This window comes from Sturnira hondurensis, unplaced genomic scaffold, assembly GCF_014824575.4.
Source record: "Sturnira hondurensis isolate 20B ecotype Veracruz unplaced genomic scaffold, ASM1482457v3 Scaffold0023456, whole genome shotgun sequence".
Taxonomy (NCBI): domain Eukaryota; kingdom Metazoa; phylum Chordata; class Mammalia; order Chiroptera; family Phyllostomidae; genus Sturnira; species Sturnira hondurensis.
The window spans coordinates 1,086,051-1,108,261 of NW_028096087.1; the positions used below are offsets into that span (position 1 = coordinate 1,086,051).

Genomic DNA, 22,211 nt, shown 5'->3' on the forward strand with positions numbered 1-22,211 from the left:
AATCTTGGCTGTAGGTCTTTGGATTTCATGACTTGGAATACTTCTTTCCAGCCCCTTCTTGCCTGTAAGGTCTCTTTTGAGAAATCCGCTGACAGTCTGATGGGTACTCCTTTGTAGGTGACTGTCCCCTTATCCCTTGATGCTTCTAGGATTCTCTCCTTCATTTTGGTCTTGGCTAATGTAATTATGATGTGCCTTGGTGTGTTCCTTCTTGGGTCCAACTTCTTTGGCACTCTCTGAGCTTCCTGGATTTCCTGGAAGTCTATTTCCTTTGCCAGACTGGGGAAGTTCTCCTTTATTATTTGTTCAAATATGTTTTCCACTCGTGGCTGTTTCTTTCCCCCTTCTGGTACCCCTATAATCCGGATGTTGGAACGTTTAAAGATGTCCTGGAGGTTCCTAAGCCTCTCCTCATTTTTTTGAATTTTCATTTCTTCATTCCTTTCTGGTGGGATGTTTTGTTCTTCCTTCTGGTCCATTCCATTGATTTGAGTCCCCGTTTCCTTTCCATCACTATTGGTTTCCTGTGCATCTCCCTTCATTTCAATTAGTTTAGCCTTCATATGTTCCTCTAATTTGTGACTACATTCCTCTAATTTGTGACTATAATCTACCAGTTCTGTGGGCATCCTGATAAATAGTGTCTTGAATTGTGCTTCTGAGAGGCTGGCAATTTCTCGGTCGCTTAGAGTTATTGGCTCTGGGACTTTGAGTTCTTCTTGCGCCATCTTTCGGGTTGTTCGTGCCTGTTCCATAGCAGGCTCAGAGAGCCCTAAAGTGTTCACTAGAACAGGGCAACTAAGTCGCTGGGTTGTGACGCTGCATGTGGGGGCGGGGTCAAAGAGGGACTATGGAGTCCTGTCCGCCGCCTGCCACCACAGCCCTCACCAGTGCCGCAGTTGCTGCCGTCACCGGGCCCACGCATTTCGTCCCACTGCACGCGAGTGTGCCACTGCCGTCAGCCCTCGCCCCCTGAGGCCTGCGTGGTCTGTCTCACTGTGCGCGAATATGCGCCCGAGGTCTGCCCCGCACCCCAACTGGTTCCGGTCTGCCTGGGTCGGGGGCCCTGTCCTGCCCGACCCTGCTCGCTGCTGGCTCCGCCCCTCTTACCGTCCCCGTTGAACGGTTAGATGTAGTCGGACTTCCGTATAATTCGATTTTCTGTCCTTTGGTTGTGTCTTTGTTTCTCCAAACCTTTGTTGTATTCAAACTTGGTTGTGAGAGAAGGCACAGTGTTTCCACCTATGCCTCCATCTTGGCGGAAGTCCAAAATTCACCTTTTCAACTTCACTGTTCTTAAGTACAATACAGTCTTGTCTTCTCCATTAAACCCACTATCCTGGGGAGCAGACACGTTCTCTCTTCTTTCCTGAATAATTTTCCCAGCTCCTGGTAGAATACTTCATGAAGTGGCAGTACTCAATAAAGACTGTTGTTCATCTCACACAATGTTATTTTGTCCCTGAGCTACAAGCAGGTAAGCTGTGCTACTCTCTGATTTCACAGAAACAGCAACCAAAATCACGTGAGTTTAAAAAGAAAAAGAGAGAAATTTGCTGCATCTTCCCAGAGGTCTCTGCAACTGCAATATGGTCTGTTTTCTAACAGATTCTAACAGGAAATAACAGCATTATTACCAAATCTAAATCTACAATAATGAAGTACTGTGTAAAAGATTAGGGTGAATAGTAAAGATAGATTTTTTTTCAAAGTAGTGCCACCTAGCGAACTTTGCTGACATCAGTGGGATGACACCAGTTGCTGACATCAGTGAGCCTGCCACTGTCAGAAGCATGCTTTCTGGTCTCCACATCCATCCTTGCCCAGACCCACTTGCCTTGCTTCCCCACCCATAAACACCACCAGCGACCCCCACCACCAGCGACCTGTGAGAACTGTAACAGCTATCCACCACGTGGAATTCCCAGAGGCCATTCTGCCATCTCAACTTTTAACCAAGAAAGCAGTACCTTAAAATATATAAGTTTAATCAATCTGCTTTAATTGCTGCTATTTGCTCAACTCTAACTCCAAGAATAAAACTAAAAATTAACCAATTAACTACAAAGCAAAATATCTCCAGGAAAGTCTTTTGGTCTTTATCTTATATTACAAAATTTCTTACAGCTATGTCAAAATGTTCATCATTTCAAACTACTATGGAAATAAGCATGCAAAGACGCAAAAATGCAAAACTTTTCTCTGCATCTTTATAATTTACTGAAACCAATTAAAGCCAAAAGCACAGTGTCTATGAAGACACAAAATGGGCAGTTTAGAACAGAACAAAATGCTAATTTCATAGACTGCTAAAAAAAATCTAAGATAGGAAAGCTGACAAATGTTCACAGTATAAGTACATCCTATAAAAAGTGGATAAACCTGGAATTCATAAGGGACTAATTCCGAAAGAGAAAGTCATTTTAATAAAAAATTAAGTTTTTCAGCTTTCAAGTTAATAACAGTTTCAGACTTTTGCCCTAGCTGGTGTGGTTCAGTGGATCAAGTACCAGCCTGGGAACCAAAGGGTAGCCAAGTGGATTCCCAGTCAGGGCACATGCCTGGGTTGTGACCAGGCCCCCAGTAGGGGGCGCACAAGAAGCAACCACACACTGATGTTTCTCTCCCTCTCTTTCTCCCTTCCCCTCTCTCTAAAAATCAACAAATAAAATCTTAAAAACAGAAGATAAGACCAATTAAAACAGACAAGAGAATTTAAAAGTAAAATACTCCTGGCTGGTGTAGCTCAGTGGACTGAGTGTGGGCCTGTGAACCAAACAACCATGGTTCAATTCCCAGTCAGGGCACATGCCTGGGTTGCAGACCAGTTAGTTCCCAGCAAGGGACACACGAGAGGCAACCATATATTGATATTTCTCTCCCTCTCTCCTTCCCTTCCCCTCTGAATATAAATAAATAAAAAATATTTTAAAAAGTAAAATACTGAAAGTGATGCTGCCTCATTCTTACAAGCTATCCAACTCTCAACTCCCATTCCTGTGAGATTCAGCTATGCTTCTTGCCCTTGCTTTCCAATAAGTATCCTCATGTACTTCCAATAACTCCCCACTCCCCCATCCATTTTGCTCAAGAGAGTGTCAGTGAACTTTACATATAACCAAAAGAATCTTAATGCTTATGGTAGGTAGCCTCCAAGATAGCCCCGAAATATCTCCAGGTACACTCTCTTGTACACTATCCCACACATAGGGGGTTGAATTGTAGAAGGTCACTTCCAAACTTGGGTTATAAAAAGGTTGTGGCTTCCAGCCTGGGGATCTCTTTTGCTCTCTCTCAGAGCTGCCCTATGTAGAGGCTAACATGGCAGGGAACTAGTGTCAACAGCTAAAAACCAGCAATCACCTGATGCCAGCAACAACCACATAAGTGCATCTGGAAGAGATTATCTCCTGGTTGGGCCCTGAGAGGATCACAGCCCCAGGTGACAGCTCTACTGCAATCTCCTGAAAGACTCTGAGTGAGAGGCTCCCAGCTAAGCTGTGCCAGGAGTCCTAAACCACACCTGAGAAAATAAATACTGTTGTTCCAAGACACTAATCACTGGGGTAGTTTGTTACATAGCTTGATGACTGATATAGTTCCCTAAGACATAATTCTCAGTCAAATTAACATGATGTTAAAAAAAAGAACATAAAGATGAGTTAAGATTCATTTCTTCTTGGGCATATTTAACCTTATTATGAAAACTAGTATGCAGCAAGAAAAAGGCTCTGACTCTCCATAGCAGGGAACTTGCTCTCAGACTAAGAATGGCCATGAACTAGCTGTGTTGTGCTAAGGAACAACCCCTCATAGCAGTTCAACTGCTTATCTCTAAAGTACAGATATCTATGGTTCTTCATGGTATAAATATGCTGTGATTCTACAAGGGGTATTTCCTCATACTCAACCAAAAGATCATACTGCTTTTACAGTTCTGAGGACAGTGATTCTGTCTTCCATGCCACAGCTTTAAATAATCATTTTCCAGAATCCAGAGTATACGCAAAAATACGTAAGAAACTGCTCTCAATGCACATCTACCCATTATGAAACTTTTAGAATAAATGCCCTAATGAGCATAATTCATTAATTAACTAAGATATTTGGCAACTGAGCATCCAACAAGTTCAACATTACCTTCTGACTTCAAAATGAATCTATGCACCAATCCACCCAGGGCCTTTCAAAAGCATCTTCCCTGTGCCTACGACACCTTTTTTAGTGTTGTCCCCACTCCCACTCCTCTTGCTCTTGCCATCCAACTGTCTTTGTAGAGACTTCTCTGACCACATCCTCCCACTGCCCAGGGCAGACGCAATCCTTCTGACCTCCCTTCTACCTTGGTATATGGTGTACAGCACAATAATCACTTACTTACCTGTCTCTATTCCTAGATTATTAGGTCCTTATGGGCAAGGTTCAAGTTATGTTGATCTTTGCATTCCCAGCATTCAGGAGAGAGCCTGGAACTTAAGCCCTGAATTGACCAATGTTTGTTGACCTACCAACTGAACCTCAAGCTCATAATGGGGCACCAAATTCCCATACTTAAAGAAAAATGTCCCCCTCCTCAAAGTCATGGCTATAAGCCTGGTCATCATGGACATTGTTAATTACCCCCAAAAATGATGGAGAACAGACATTTCTGAGCCAACATTGCCTACTGAATTCTATTTTTTCTCCAACTTCTCTGTGGTTGAAAAGAACACATTCTAGAGACGTTTCCACATAGTGAATGTACCACTTGCTAGAAATGTCAGTTTAAAAGAAAAGGGAGTTCTCAGCCTGTCTAGTCCTTTAGCATTCTGCTCATATGACCTCTTTATCTAGTGAGAATTCCAAACTAACTGTCACCATTTTTTAACTCTGTAGGGGAAAAAAAATAAGGCAGCTTTGTAATCCGTTTTTCAGCCACAGTCTCACCACATACTGATCCCACACATCAGCATTAATTCATTTTCAAATAAAAATGGTAATGAGATACATGTATTCTAGATAGAATTCAATGGAATACCACAAATGAAATGAAGATCAAAATATCATATTCCAAGGACCTTATAATAATATATCAAAATTAGATAAATTATTATACATTCAGAAGCAATCAGAACAACATGGCTAACTTAGATCTCCAATAGTTGCTTCCCCCATGGGCTGGCTACACTGAACCACCAAACTGCACAATGAGAAATGGCTCATTTGTTGGGCTGAAAACATTCAAAAGGAACACTGGTCTTTATTAAGAGAATATAATTAAGTTCATTTTAAAATACCCGTTTATAAATAACAGCAAAATAACTAGCTACCTACTTACTAAAAGCATAAAAGAGGTTCTGTAAGAGCATCTAGTACTAAACACTTTTATTTATCTTGTTCCAACGGTTTTATATGCTTAAAATGAAAATGCTTAAAACATTCTGTAATCATAATTTTTTGTTTCTGAATTGCATTCCTGGTCCTCACAAACAGCTAAGCACCCCTATGTAAGTTATAAAAACTGTATTTTCCTGTATTTTGTATAAACAGACTTTTTAAATTATTTGCATTTCAAAAGCATCTGAAAGAACAAAAAAATACATTTGACTTAGCTAAGGCTACACCTTCTATGAGAGACCTCTTATTTCGTGGAAATAGGCACATTATACTTTCGCTTGGTAAAACTTTAGATTCACTCTAAAAACAATAAGTAAGGTCACTTTGGAGAAGCTCAGAATACAGTAAGAATAATGAGAAATAACCAAAGTCTGGCTGTTTCTGCATGGTCTGCATTAATCTGAATAGTCACTTTCCATGTCACTTCCAGATGTGCCACATCAACAGGGAGAGGCTCTTGACACAGAGCAGACTAGTGGTGGCCAGAGTAAAGGGGAATTGAAGGACGAGGTAAAAGAGTGAAGAGATTAAGAAGTACAGATTGGCAGTTACAAAATAGTCACTGGGACGTGGAGTACAGCATAGAGAATATAGTCATTGTGATAACCATATATGGTACCAGGTGGGTACTGGAAATATTGGGGGGACCACCTTGTAAAGTACATAATGTCTAAACACTATGTGGTACACCTGAAACCAGTACAAAATAATATTAAAAGTAAACTGTGATTGGAAAATAAAAAGCATTACAAAATAAAACAACAAAAATAGACTAATTCTTATAATTCCACAGACAGCCCCAGGAATAATAGTAGCAATGACCCCTTGGTCTTCCCACCTTTCTACCAAGGCCTTTTTAATCCTGGAGTAATAGCACAAGCAGCCCAATTTCCCTCAGTGCTCTTACATGCTGACCACTGAAAACTGCCTCTCTAATGAATGAATAGTGGTACTTTCATATTGGCTTAGCCAAAAAGTCCTTATGGCTTTTCTGTAAAATAAAAGACACATTTTCATTTTCAACAATAACTTTATTGATTTGGGTATTTTAAATATGTTGGGTATCTCTGGTGTGGTATAACAATGATTGTTCTCAATTAATTTTCTATTTTGATCACTATCAACTTCAACTGGTCTACTCAATTGAGGAGCATCATCCAGCGAGAAATCTCCACCATGAAACTTCACAAACCACTTTATACCACCTTCTTCATAACTGCACAAATCGTTTTTGGTATTTCACTTGTTTTTATGTTTCTTCAAATAATAAAGCATAATATGCCAAAAATGTACCAGATATTCTTTCATCTTTAGTACTAAAATGGCTACACAAAATTTAGCAATTTTGATTTTTTTTAATTATATGCTGATATAATCACAATAACTGTGATAACTGCTGACAGTTATCACAATACAACCTAACAAAATTGTTTCAAATGAAGTTAAAAACAACAAAACACTACTATAGCCATCTTACGGGGAAAAAAAACAAACAAACTTTTTGACCAACCCAATAATAACATTTCCTAACAAGTATGTTGGACATGGGCAAAGCAGAAGTTGATAACAGACTTTCAAAACATCTTCAACTTTAAGAATGACCTCCATTTGTATCTCTATAAATACCTTTACATCTAAGGACTGACATCTTTGGTTCAAATATTCTTAGAGGCAATGTTTTATTGTCAGGAATGCAACAGTACATTTTTTTGGAGCTTTCTACACCTACGCAAGCTACAAAGCAAGATTTGAATTTCCAAACCTCTATTTCCAGAAACCCACACTACCAGTTCTTTATTCCAGCAGTAGCGTGCTCAGGTAAAGAAAATGACTCTTGACATCAAATAATTTAAATGGGTTCATCCCTAAACATTTTTTCTTTAAAAAGGTAACAATGCAACACAGACACAACACACACTGAGAAGCTTCTTTCCTCGTAAAGGTTTCTATTAAGGCTAGCCAGATAGGTTCGATTGTGGTCCCATGGAACCAAGGTTGCGGCTTCAATCTCCAGTCAGGGTACGTTCAAGAATCAACCAATAAACGAGTGGAGCAACAAATGAATGTTGCTCTTTGTTTCCCTTTCTATCTCTCTCCTCTTCTTCCCTTTCCCCCATTCTCACTTTCCCTTCCTCCCTCTCTCTCCCCCCTCCTCACTCTCTAAAATCAATAAATACAAATATAAAATAAGGATGTCCCTGAAAACCAGACCCCTAAATCAAATATCCATTCTGTTCACTACCAACCTCAGGACAGGTATTCCAGATGAAGTTGATGAGAGACTTCAAAAAATCCACCAAAATATAAAACTGCTGAGCACTCAAACCAAGCCAAAGCTATATTAACAAAACATAGATCACTGCTTTACAAACTGTATCAGGCATTCCATTTTTATACTCATCAGAACAGACTCTAAAAAGAAAAGTCCTCTATGAATACTAATAAAATAAGAAAACTCATACAAAATGTAGCTGATTTTAAAATTGAAGTAAAAAATAAAAAATAAGCCCTGGCTGGTGTAGCTCAATGGATTGAATGCTGCCCAGTGAATCAAGGGTCGCTGATTCAATTCCTGGTCTAGGGCACATGCCTGGGTTGTGGGCTGGGTCCCTAGTGAGGAGTGCACAAGAGGCAACTGCACAGTGATGTTTTTCTCTCTTTCTCCCTCACGTTCCCTCTCTAAGAATAAATAAATAAAATCTTTTAAAAAATAAAATATTAAAAAAATAGAAAATAAAAGTGCTGGTTACAAAAAGAAAAATTTATCACACCTTCCAGTATATTACACAAAAAGGAAAGAAGATAAAGAAGAAGGTGTAAGGGAAGAAAATGAAGTTTTTATTGAATCTGAGTAAAGAAATCACACAACTTTCTGGTGCTAATAGAAAGCATACTACCAACCACCGTCTGAATTACAGGCAATGTCGTTTTCTGTCAATAATATCACTAGGAGCACCACCTTAGAAGAGGGTATTAATTCTAATGAGTACAAACGAGCAATGCAACCCTGTGCAAAACTAGGACAGGAGGGGCAGGACATTACTTACATCAAGTCTGAAGCTAATGATGGGTGCCTGCTGGAGCTAAGGAACCTAGAGTCTGTGATATCCAACCTGAGGCCTTGAATGTGTAAAAGTGACAAAGATAGCAGAACCATCAGGAAGTTACTATGAGTTTTCCTTGAATCCTACACCCTGTAGCTAAATGGTCCTGAAGAAATATAGAGACTTACCCCCCTCCCCAAGGAAATTATATTTGGCAATGCCTTGAGACATTTTTTGACTGTCATGATTGGGGTGGGGAGATGCTACTAGCATCTAAACATTCTACAATAGACAGCCTTCACTATGACCAACAAAGGATTGTCCAGCCCAAAATGTCAGTATTGCTGAGGTTGAGAAATCTTGCTAGTCCTTCATTAAGGACTTCTGTTTTATTGAAAGTGTCCCTAGATTTCATAGCAAGAAGCAAGACTCAGTAAGCATATACTTTCACATGAGAACATGGATAATGAAGACAAAAACCTATTAACTTTAATTAGTTTGCGGAACAGAAAATTAAAGTGTATCATTAATTTACAGACTGTCCTTCTCTACTAGGCATCATTATTATAGTTTAACACCACGCTTCAACCCATGTAAATTAAAGCCAGACACAGATGACAGGGGGGAAAGCACTCATTCAATGCCTTGACTGTCAATGTTCCACGTCCAAAGTGAAGGAACACACAGATCTAGTCTGAGGTCACAATAAACTGGGTTGCAAGGACAAGGCTCAGAGCCATGCCTAAGCAGAGGTAGCTGGCTGTCATATAGCAGGCTGTCTCACCCAAGCTCACTCATCTACATAACCTCTTCTCTCTGATTTTTACTTCAGCCAAAACTCCCTCCCACAATCCCCTTCACTCTTTCCTTGTACAAATACCCTGGATACAAGAATAAATTTCATTTTCAAAAAACCCAAAATATGCTTCAACAAATATTCCTTCCTAATATTATTAGTTAAGTGAGAAAAAATTGTGTCCAGTTATCTAGTCACTGGTGTCATGCCGAAAGTCCAGAGCCTCTCCTAGCAGATCATCCCCCTCAAATCTGAAAATCACTGCCATACTTGGTGTCCAGCCCAAATCACTGTCAAGGATGCAGAGAGACCCAAACTTCACCAAAGTTAACAGCCTGCATTCACTTCTGAATTCCCATTTTTCACCTCCTCAGGCCTTGCCTGGCTTTCATAATGTGTGCCATCCTGCATTTGAGACTTCCCTGACTCATCCCACCCAGCAACACTGCCACAGTTCCCAAGGTTCACAGCTTCCCCTTCCAGAGGCTGCCAACATGAGCTACAAAACAGTACTTTTCTCGCTGTACTGCAGAAGTCTGCAAACAGTAGAGTGTGTTTACAGAGCATGACAGTGCTTAGAGACATGTGGCCAACCAGAAACACCATCTCCCACAGAAGCAAATGGTTTGCAAAGCAAAAACATGTGCCCTACCCCTTAAATTTGTTTCTGTGTAGTTAACACTCAAAATCATACTTTTGAATACCATCTTTGCTAAGCTTACTCCAGATTTCCCACAAAATAATAAATGGAAAATCAGACAGGTATATTTTATAGAAAAAGAACGAAATAAATGCTCAAATCAAAGTGAATAAACAACTTAGATCTCTTCAGTAACATTAACTTTAGCATTCACAAGACAGATGGCAATCTCTAATGCTGTATCAACCCTATTTATGAATGCTTTTCAAGCAAGGGAGTAACAAAAACTACACATTACAGCCCTGGCTAGTGTAGCTCAGTGGACTGAGCGCGGGCCTGCGAACCAGATGATTTAGGTTAGTCCAAAATAACTCATAGTACAAAATAGAAGTGACTTGTATTTCACTGTCCAACTAAAATTTCTGCAAGGCTCACAAAGCAAATGGGCAAAGATACAACCGCAGTTACTAACAATGATCTTTAGCACAGTCCACTGTATTTCTCTCAGGACCAGGAGCCAGATGAAGGTCTAGATGCTGGTACATCTCTGCTGAGCATCTGAGCCCTACCAAAGTAAGTCCTGCTCTACGGAGAGGGCCCTTGCACACCTAATCTTCCACAGCCAGTCCACGCAGCCAACCAGCCTATGCGTAAATCCCTCCCACTCACATGCCAACACTACTCAAGGCTCAACTATAAGAGGGTATACACAGCCCACACAAGGGGGCAGAGAGGGCACACCTGAAGTGCCCAGCTTGGGTGATCAAAGAAGCATGTGCCACTAGACCCTACAGAACACTCACTATATTAGGCCACCCTAAAAAGCCTGGGACATGTACAAGTTTTGCCTAATACATAAAAACAAACACAGAGAGGGTACCAAAAAGAGGACATAAAGAAAACATGGCCCAAATGAAAGAACAGAACAAAACTCCAGAAAAACAACTAAATAAAATGGTGACAAGCAAGCTACTAGACACAGAGTTCAAAACACTACTTATAAAAATTTACAATGAACTTTTTTCTTTTATTTATTTATTTTTTATTTTAATTGTTGTTCAAGTACAGTTTTCTGTCTTTTACTCCCATACCAACCCACCCACCCAACCTTTCCCCCTCATTTCCGCCCCTGTAGTTTTTGTCCATGTGTCTTTTATACTTGTTCCTATAAAAAAAATGTTCAATGAACTTAATGAGAACCTCAACAGCCTAAAAAAAGACCAGTCAGAAATAAAGGATATACTAACTGGAAAAATATCCAGAAACTGAAGATTTTTACACTATGAGGCTCCTTACACTATCCTCATAGTATAAAATTTTACGCTATGAAGATTTACACTATGAGGATAGCGTAAGGAGCCTCTGGGACAACTTCAAGCAAACCAACACTAACATCATGGGCGTGCCCGAAGGAGGAAAGAGAGCAAAAAATTAAAAACCTATTTGAAAAAACAACAGAAACTTCCCTAACTTGGTGAAAGTAATAAACATACAAGTCCCGGAATCACAGAGAATCCCAAACAAGGTGAACCCATAGAGGTCCATAATGAAGACATGTAATAATTAAAATGCCAAAGGTTAAAGACAAAGAAAAAATCTTAAAAGCAGTTAAATTAGTTACCTAGAAGAGAACTTCCATTAGACTGTCAGCTGACTTCTCAAAAGATACTTTGCAGACCAGAAGGGGTTGGCAAGAAATATTCAAAGTGATGGGAAACAATGACCTCCAACCAAGATCACTCTACGCAACAAAGCTATCACTTAGAGTTAAAGGATATACAAAGAGCTTCCCAGAAAAAAGAAAGTTAAAGGAGTTCATCACCACCAAACAAAATGTTATAGGGTCCTCTTTAAGAAGAAGAGGTAAAATAAAAGATAAAAACTATGAACAATAAGATGGCAATAAATGCATACCTAGCAACAATTGAATATTAAAAAAAAACAAAATAAATGAACAAGCAGAACATAAACAGATTCATAGATACAAAACATTTTGACAGTTGCCAGATGGGATGGGCCCTGTGGCAATGGGTGAAAAAGGTGAAGGGGTTAAGAAGTACACATTGGTTGTTACAGAATAGTCATGGGGATGTAAAGGACAGCATAGGGAATATAGTCAATAATATTCTAATAACTACGTACGGTGTCAGATAGGTGCAAGATTTATTGGGATGATCACTGAGTAAGTTACATAATATCTAATCACTGGGGTATATACCTGGAACTAATATAATAATGTATGTCAACTGTAATTGAAAAATAAAAAAAAAACAAAAACAAAAGAAGAGTAGTATGTTAAAAAGGGGAGCAGTATTTCTATTTCAAGTTTTACTGCCAACGAGCTTCCCATTCAAAGGCCATATAGCTCTACAGAACCCAGCCCACCCAGCTCTAGAACTCCAGTTATCCTCTGGTACTACCTTGAATACTTTACATCTTTGTTAAGATGAACCCCTCCAGATGCTCACTGCTATGGGCAGTTGAAGCACACTTTGTTTTAGACCTTGGAACACACTTCATATTAAATACAAGGAAATTCACATGAGTGCTGTGTTCCTATCAGTATTATGCTCTTCTGGCACTTTTCAGTTTATTCAGCACCTTGGTCTCATTTGATCCTCATTTTAGGTACCTCGGTACATAAGGGAAAACTAGTTTTAAGCACTGTTTTTAAGCAGAGAGGACAGTGAGGCTCAGAGGGATAGAGGTCCAATAATAAAGGTGGAGCCACATCTGGGATACAGACCTCCTGATTACAGGACCCTGTTCTTTGCCCTACACCAACTTTGTAGAGCTGGAGGCACATTGTATAAACCCCCTGGGAAGATCTCTCCCTGAATTTCCCCACCTTGAGCTCCTCCCTCATTCTTCAGAAAAGGCAGAATAAAACAGAGGAAATGATCTGACCAAGACTCCCACCAAAAAACTACTCAACATTTCAAGATGATGCAAAATACTGCCAGAAAAGGAAACTTTCTGCCTCCTTCAGCTATAAGCTGAAAAGGAAAGTGCAAGAAGAGCTGACACCAACTGCTAGTGCCATGGACTTACCCTAGTTGCCTGAATGTTGAACAAAAGGATTTGGACTTTGAAGTGTGACAAGTATGGTATTGTCAATAGCTCTCTCATGAAAAGATACCAAACACTACGTCCTAATAGTAAGCCCAGCATGACATACATGAAGCTAAAATCTCTGGCCCTGTGTGATTCAAACAGTTTTCAAGCTACTCACGTGTCATGCCTCTTGTTACTTTCTTCTTTTTTGGTTCTGTCCTTCCCTGGATAGGAATGGATATCATCTTTCTGTTAGTTTCATCTAGCCAGACATGTGAAAGCAATTCTTCTCCTTAAGATGATACTGACAATTAGCTTTATAGAAAAGGGTGAGAAAAATCTACCATTCCACATAATTATTTGAACTTCACTGCTCTCAAGAAGCAGGGAGAAACATAAAAATCCTAATCATAAAGTATTGCTAACTAAAAGCATACTGAATCTCGAGGACTTCCGCCAAGATGCAGGCATAGGTGGAAACACTGTGCCTTCTCCCACAACCAAGTTTGGATACAACAAAAGTTTTGGAGAACTAAGACACACCCAGAGACCAGAAAACGGAATTATACGGAAGTCTGACAGCTACGAACCGTTCAACGGGGACGGTAAGAGAGGTGGAGCCAGCAGCGGAGCTGGGTCGGGCAGGACAGACCTAGGAGCGCAGGCAGCCCAGAACTGGTCGGGGTGCGGGGCAGACTGACCAAGGTCGCACTTTCGCGAGCACTGAGATGGACCACACAGGCCCCAGGGGGCGAACCCAGTGGTGGAGGGCTGACAGCGGTGGCACACTCGTGCGCTGTGGAGCGAGGCGCGTGGGCCTGGTGACGATGGTGGCTGCGGTGCTGGTGGGGGTCGCGGCAGCAGGTGGTGGAGGGAAGCCATTATCCCTCTTTGACCCCGCCCCCACATACAACATCACAACCCAGCGACTTAGTTGCCCTGCTCTGGTGAAAACCTAGGGCTCTGATCCTGCTACTTAACAGGCATGAACAGCCCAAAAGATGGTGCAAGGAGAACTCAAAGTCCCAGAGCCAATAACTCTAAGCGACCAACAGATTGCCAGCCTCTCAGAAGCCCAATTTAAGACACTATTTATCAGGATGCTCACAGAATTGGTAGAGTACAGTCACAAATTAGAGGAACATATGAAGGCTAAACTAATTGAAATGAAGGGAGATGCACAGGAAACCAACAGCGATGGAAAGGAAACGGGGACTCAAATCAATGGAATGGACCAGAAAGAAGAACGAACCATCCGACCAGAAAGGAATGAAGAAATGAGAATTCAAAAAAATGAGGAGAGGCTTAGGAACCTCCAGGACATCTTTAAACGTTCCAACATCCGAATTATAGGGGTACCAGAAGGGGGAAAGAAACAGCCACGAGTGGAAAACCTATTTGAACAAATAATAAAGGAGAACTTCCCCAGTCTGGCAAAGGAAATAGACTTCCAGGAAATCCAGGAAGCTCAGAGAGTGCCAAAGAAGTTGGACCCAAGAAGGAACACACCAAGGCACATCATAATTACATTAGCCAAGACCAAAATGAAGGAGAGAATCCTAGAAGCAGGAAGGGATAAGGGGACAGTCACCTACAAAGGAGTACCCATCAGACTGTCAGCGGATTTCTCAAAAGAGACCTTACAGGCAAGAAGGGGCTGGAAAGAAGTATTCCAAGTCATGAAATCCAAAGACCTACAGCCAAGATTGCTTTATCCAGCAAAACTTTCATTTAGAATGGAAGGACAGATAAAGTGCTTCTCAGACAAGGTCAAGTTCAAGGAGTTCATCATCAACAAGCCCTTATTATATGAAATGCTAAAGGAACTTATATAAGAAAAAGGTGATGAAAAATATGAACAGTGAAAGGACAGCGAACTCACAGTTATTAACAACCACACCTAAAACAAAAGCAAACCAAGAGGACAGCTACATCAGGAGTGGAACCATAGAAATGGAGGGTTAGAAACAGGGGGGTGGGAGGGGGAGAAGGGGGGAGAAGGCACAGAAAATAGCATAGATGGTAGGTAGAAAATAGATAGGGGAGAGCGCGAGAATAGTAGGGGAAATATAGAATCTAAAGAACTTGAGACACGTGGTTATAAACCAAGGCGGGGAGAATGGTGGGGGAGGGAGTGTGGGAGTGGAGGGGAATGAACGGGGGGGGGGGGGGGGGGATAGAACAACTGTAATGGTATAATCAATAAAATATATTTTTTTTAAAAAAGCATACTGAATCTCTTAAAACAAAGCAGGCATGGGCCAGGCACCAGCAAGGTCAGATTCTAAACACAGATCACTCGCTAGTTAGCTGTCACAGGACAACTGAGGTGTGGAGTTCTAGCATGTGATAGAAGATTCAACCCCAACTTTGCCACCAAATAGCTATGAAAACTTGAGCAAATTTCTTACCCCTTAAGTGAAGGCTCAAATTCTTCTCCTGTAATGTGGGGAGAATAATTGTGTGAAGATGTAAAAAGATAGCACAGGTCAGTAATTAGCAGAGTCTCAGCCCAAAGTTAACACAGATCAAGTCTCACTACCCTTGTCCACATTCTGCATGACCTGGGCAAGACACTGTACCTCTCCAAGACTTAGTTTCCTAATCTGTAAAATAAGGGTATGATTTTAAATAGAGAGGAAAATAGAATTAGTCAGTAGAGCGGAGGTCACAGAGCCATCAGCATGCTTTGAAGAATGGCTCTCTCAGCACGCCTGTACAGTGCCCCCTCTAAACTGGTATCATGTAGTCAGCCCACACTTAATCAGTGTTTTCACAATTCTGCAGACAGCATATTAATAAATCTCAGTCTGAAATGAAAGTCCACAGGTATAGTTTTGCCCATAAGGCTGGAAATATTAAAGTGGGACTGACATTCAAGAAAAAGAACACTGAAGAGAAGCAGTCAGAAGTTTGCAGATACTCAAAAAAAACCAGAGCAGTAATTCAGGTTAACACTACAATAGGTACTTTGATTTTAAATTGCTCCTTTATCTCCCCGCTTTACTCCTCCCCAACCCTCCACACACACACACCTTTTAACAGAGCACTTTTTCTGGTTATGCTTCCCATACCTAGAATGAGTCCCTTAGGCTTCGAGCTTCTCTGGATATGGGAAGTCCAAACACCACTTGCTGTGTAAACACATTTTATGTTTAATACAAAGAAACCAACATGAGTGGCTATGTTTATAATTGCATATGTTCACCTAGTACTTTTTGATTCATTACACATTTTAGCCTCATTTTGATCCCTAAGAATGTAATGGACATCTGATGAGACAACCGTCATCTGATGAGACAAGGAAAAAAGACTAAATAATACACTGCTAAACAGAATTCCATTAACCACAGTTTCTTTTCAATTTGGGTGACTCTTTCTTTTAATTATACTTTAAAATCTTTCTTCTGTTTCATTTTCAGTAGTTCACCCTATCTGCTATCTCTCAAACAGAACCAAAAAGTTTCACATCACTCTACTTTTGTTATTACAAGTCTTATCCATCCTCTCCTTCTCCCACCTGTCTCCTCAAATGATGATGCCCTGCCTCTGAAGTTCTTACAAAGCTGGCTTTACTCCTTGATTCAATAAATATTTATAGTGTCATTGAGATATCAGGCCCTGTGCTGGGCACATGGTTTACATCAATGAACAAAACAAAAAAAAGTTCTCCATGGAACTTCCATGAGTAGAAATAGTTACTATTACATATGTATACACTTGTACAGCATGTTATAGGTGACATGGAATAAAGAATCATTAGGACAAAGGATGTGTTTTAGGATTGCTGATGGGGTGGCAGGAAGGATGTTAAATGGGGTGACAAGGAAGGCCTCAATGAAAAGGTGAGACTTGAACAAAGACTGAAGACAGTGAGGATGTTAGCCAAGAGCATACACAAAGAGCATTCAAGGCAGAAGGACAGAGCAAAGGCCTTGGGGAAAAAGTATATCTGGTATGTTCAAGGAACAGCACTGAAGCACTGAACAAGGTCAACACAGCTGGAATGAGCTGGTGAGTGAGAGAGGAAAGCAGGCAGATCAAAGGGCCTTAGTGCCCAGTATTAAGTTCTATACTGTAAAAGTCCACTGTAAAGCTTTTTCTCCATATAAAATAAGGAGTCATTGCAGTTTTTGAGCAGGGGAGTGATGTATTAAGTTTTAAAAAAAAAATCTCAGCACAGCTACTGTAGTTGAGTACAGACTATAGTGGGCTAGTGTGGAAGCAAGGAGACCAGTCAGGCTACTTATCACAAGAGTGGCAGGAAAGGAATAAAACCGTGATCAGATTCTGGCCCTGACTGATGTGGCTCAGTTGGTTGGAGCACTATCCCGTACACCAAAAGGTTGCGGGTCAGGGGACATGCCATAGATTATGGGTTCAATCCCTGGTCCAAGCTCATAGGATTCCAGTTCTGAGTGCATATGGGAGGCACCCAATCTATGTTTCTCTCTCTAAAAACAATGAAAAAATGTCCTTCAGTGAGGATTTAAAAAAAGTGATCAGATTCTAGATCTATTTTGAAGGTAGAAAGCAATGCTTTCCTAGCAGATTGGATATGGGATGAAGGAGCTACCGGATTGTCAAGGATGACAGCTGATACACAAAGGATGAAGGTGCCATCAATCATTCTGAGGCCTAGCTCCCCAACTGACACTAAGGTACATATGTTACAGGTGTCCTGATTTATTTACTCTCATAGAATTTTAAACTCTCTTTGATCCATCCCCCTCTTTCTCCTCCCTTAGAAATAAACTACTCGGGGAAGTCCAATCTGTTGCAGATAAATAAAGCTCCTTCTCAGATACGACTGCAATGATAGACAGCCTACCCCCACAAGGCAACCCAGACTACTTAACGAGTTTGATGGCTAATCAAGCAACAAGGGAAAGTTTCCATTGGTCATTCAGTAGCTATATGACTTTGAACACATCATTTCTTCTCACTCTGCCTCACACCTTTGTCTTAAAGTAAGAATAATATTACCATAGGGTTGTTCTGATAACTAATAAGTGAATAGATATCAAGTAGTATCTGGCACAGAGTAAGCAATATTTAAGGGTTGCAATTATCACTATCATTAACTGTTTTTGTTATTTCTCAATGTAAGAATCATTTCATGAGAAATAATACCAAGGGAGCTACTCAGTCTAATATAAATCCCCAAAACATGAATAACCTAACACTAATATACACAGAGTATAGAGACAGAGCAAGTTGCAGGTAGGTCTCATGGGAGCCTAACTGCCCTAACTCAGTCACTGAAATCTTATGGGACAAGGAGTACCCACTGTGTGTTTGAACAGAAAAACACAGGTACATAGCTCATTTCTCTATGATTTAAAGAAACTCATCTATCACAGAAACCTCATAACCATCTCCGAACCCTTCTATTCTAGTTGTCTGCAACATCTTTCTGTATGTAAGATGGCATTTGTGCATTTCAGCTTTTGTTACATACTGTACTTTTGTTATATACTACCTAGGAATCAAGAACTGAGATGTAACTTATATGAGGTCAGTCCAGAAGGTATCCAGTCATATAATATAAAAATTAGAGACATTTATTGAAGAAGATTCAAGAAACTTTGTACATGGGACAATGACGCCTCAGTCTCCTTCAAAGTAGGCACCTTGGGATCTCACAATTCTCCCATTTATCATCAGCTACCCCTCTGTATTCTCCTGAATATCATCAACTGTCTGAAATCTCTTCCCTTTCAAAGTTGATTTTAGTTTTGGGAAAAGCCATAAGTCCCAGGGCATCAAATCAGGGCTATAAAGGGGTTGAGTTACCTGGGTGATATGATGTTTCAGAAAAAACTGCACAAGATGTGATGCGTGAGCGGGCACATTGTCCCAATGAAGATGCCAACCACCAGCTGCCTGTAGCTACGGCCTTCTGAATCATCTGAATAGTTTCCTTGGAGGAATTTTCGAGATGAACACAAAATTTGATGCAGACTCATTGCTCTACTCACTCAGTCATTTTGAATTCAACAGCCACACTGTACTCAAGCTCAATCAACTGTGTCTACCATGCCTACTGACTAGTTCAGTGAAGTTGTCATTGTTCATGCACGCACATCCCAGTCCACTCTCCTTGGCAGTCAGGATACAGAGATGTTGCACAAACCTTTCTTGTTGTACAGACAACAGCTGGAAGTTTTTCCTGATAGACCTCATATAATTTTATTAACCAATGACACCCCAATAAAATTTAATTTAAAAAAGAATTGAGAAGTAGTTTTAAAATGTTTACTAATCATCTAACAATATATTAAGTCATGTTTATGTGCATACATATATACCATATCTTGCCATGTATAACATGCAGTATTTTGTCACAGTTTTTGAGGGGAAATAAAGATATACATTATACATGGGTAGTACTAATTCCATACCTATATAAATGTTTTTAATTCTTTTATTTTTGCTTATGTGTTAAAAGTGTAACTCTAGAGAACAATAACCACATCCATATGCAATATAATACCCTCTGTAATACAATAATTGGTTTTGCTTCTAAAAATAAATAAATAAATAATTGAATTATAAAATTAAAACAAAAGACTTTTTTCCTGAGCATCCAGGCCAAAATGTGGGTGCGCGTTATACACAACAAAATACAGTATGCATCTTATTTAACATAAATCTGTTCTCCTATCCAACTTTTGACACTGAATGAATTTCTACGAAAAATATCCCTCTCTCAACAACGAGCGCAATTCTCAATGTTAGCTGCATTTTAGAATTACTGGAGAGCTTTAAACAAAATGCAAAGGCCCAATCCTACATTTCTGGACTTGAGAACTGCTGGATAGGTACACCCAGAAGTATTATTTACTAAACTTGGGAAAGAATGAGAAGAACTGTTGAAATGTTTCTGGGTTTAAACTAGCATCATTGTATGAACTGGGTTCTGGGTGAAGGCACTACAGCCTACATAAGAAATCTTCTCACCCTGACTTAGTCTCTTAAACTATCCAGAACCTACAAAACACGAGTTGGTGGTCTTCCAAATGTTTTCTCAAAAGTGAGTGATGACCAAATTCAGATTTCCCTCAAATGAAAGAACACACAATACTATTCTATTTTTCTCTGGCAAAATCCTCCTAAGCCTTATGGCCAAACAGCTGATTACAATCACTCCCCACAGCCCCCAACCCCACCCCTGGCCCCATTTCCCCACTATAGTCACTACCACTATGCAGCCTAGCTCTAAGAAATGTGAACTCTTCCTTCTGTTTGTATTCTTAAATCCAATATTTAAATCATAAAGCCTCTACCCCATATTAGTGCACAACATAAAGGAGGAATTAATGCCAAATATTTTTGACTACCAACACAGTGTAGGACTGACTAGGTAATGGCTTTCTATAATAAACTCATTCATTCATTCATGTCTTTAAAATAAAATACTCGTTAAGTCTTTATCACATGCTAAACTCTTCTTTTAGGTGCCTGTGACCAGAGCAGTAATGAAGACATACCTGGCCTTAATAACCTTCTAGATGCCTCTATGTGCCTAAATTTTAAAGTATGGATACAGTTCAAAACCTCTAACAAGTAAGTTAAAATAATGCAAGTTTAAAACAACAACACTAGAAATGTCACTTGGAACCCTAACTTACTACGCACCTACTATAGATGTTACATTAGTCTCTTTATATATGGTACAATACTTATTTAACAAATTTGCTCTCCTAAAGACATGAAATTACTACTTAAAAGAAATTGAAGTATGCCAAACAATGAGAAAATTCTTACTTTTGATTGAGTTTAAACTCGGCTTTCCACACTAGAGAGCATTCGTGCCACCCTAAAGTTGATATGAATGAATTATGACAGAGTTGTGTCAATTCTCCCATACAAGAAATTTTTTCAGATTAGTTCAAACACATCAACTTTGATATTTCTGGGTTAAAAAAAGAAAAATCAAAATGTCATAAAAATATATTTCACATTTCAAATTTCTTAAAGTTGGAAATTACGTAAACTACCCACCTGTAGATATTAATAAAGACACCAGTAAAATAAACTTTCCTAAGTGCAGTGATCGGTCGTTTAACTTCCTTTATAAACACTAGCCCAAACCAAATGTCTCTCAGATCAATCAGGAATTCATAGGACGTAATTCAGTCCCAAGCAAAAACGGGGTACAACCCAAAGATGTTTCCAAACCATTCCAATGATCCTCTAAAGAAACTTTTTGAAGCATTCAGGTGGAGCAATTTGACTCCAATGTCTCAAATCACCCCCTCCAAATCCTTTGGTGGGAAGCCTTTGGTTTTGTTTTTAGTTTTTGAAGGAAACGCTGGTAAGGGACAGCCAAGTGGAATCAACATGTAAGTTTCCGGGGAGTTGACACAGGCCAACCCTGTTCTCCAACTCTAGGTACAGACTAGTCCCAAAACGGGGATCCAGTCCTGTTTTACCCAAGACAGCGTCCACTCACTTCACTTTTTAAAAAACTAGCGAGCTCAGCCTGGTCGCCAACAGCTTGGCTGTGGCCCGGACCAGACGGTGCCTGAGACCAGGACTCTCCGCCGCCCGCGCCCAGGGCTGTCCCTTCACGTCTGGAGACCTGGGCTGATCAGGGCCGGCTCCTGTCACCTGGCCACGGGCCCCCCGCCCGCGGTACCCGAGCCCAAGTCCAGAGCCGGGCTGTGAGGGCTACAGCCGGGCCGCGCTCACCGTCAATGTTCTCTCTGTCACTGATGTGCTGCAGGTTGCAGCCCGTGTCCTCGCGGCTCAGGTCGGCGTCCGGCCGGTAGGACTCCAGCCGGGAGTGTGCATTCCTCCGGAGCTTGGGGCTGGAAGACACGCAGCACGAGGTAGTGTTCCCCATCGTCGGCGGCCCAGGGCCCGCGGCGCTCGCGGGGTTCCCGGGGCCGGACGTAGAGCGAGGCCCGCCCGCCGCCGGGGATGGACGGAAGCGCGGTCAACAGCGGTGGTCGGGCCTCGCCATGGGCGGCGGGCAGGGCAGCGACCAGCGGCTGCAGGCGGCTCCCCCGTCACCGCGCCTCCTGGGCCTGCCCGCGGCGGAGGACCGCCCGTACCGCGGGACTGCACGGCCGCGCCAGCCTCACCCCGCCGCGGCCATGGCGGGCGCCGGGCAGGCCGCCTCTCCGAGCTTCCCGCTCCCAGCAGCGGCCTCCACAAAAGGTTCCGGTTCAGACGTAGACGCGTGTCCGCGGTAGCTGCGGCGTAAGGACCAGACGGCGTTGACTGTACAGGGAAAGGGCAGATGGGGCGGCCGGAGTGCGGTAGGCGGGTACAGTCCTCGGACCCCACGCTG

General features: G+C 41.2%; 1 protein-coding gene across 3 annotated transcripts in view; it reads right to left on the reverse strand.

Annotated features, from left to right (window-relative positions):
- CCNY (cyclin Y) overlaps positions 1–22,207 on the reverse strand; it is a 302,795-nt gene extending 280,588 nt beyond the window's left edge. The window contains exons 1-2 of one of the 3 annotated variants that reach the window (XM_037037809.1): positions 21,608–21,693; positions 20,681–20,828 (exon numbers count right to left, since the gene is read on the reverse strand). Coding sequence is in view for 2 of the 3 variants with exons in the window: in XM_037037808.1 (XP_036893703.1) it covers positions 21,608–21,761 (154 nt within the window). In the remaining variant the exon portion in view is untranslated. Of the gene's footprint in view, positions 1–20,680; positions 20,829–21,607 lie in introns of all 3 variants that reach the window. The other 2 variants (XM_037037808.1, XM_037037807.1) reach the window with 2 other exon arrangements.
- Positions 22,208–22,211: the final 4 nt, after the last annotated feature.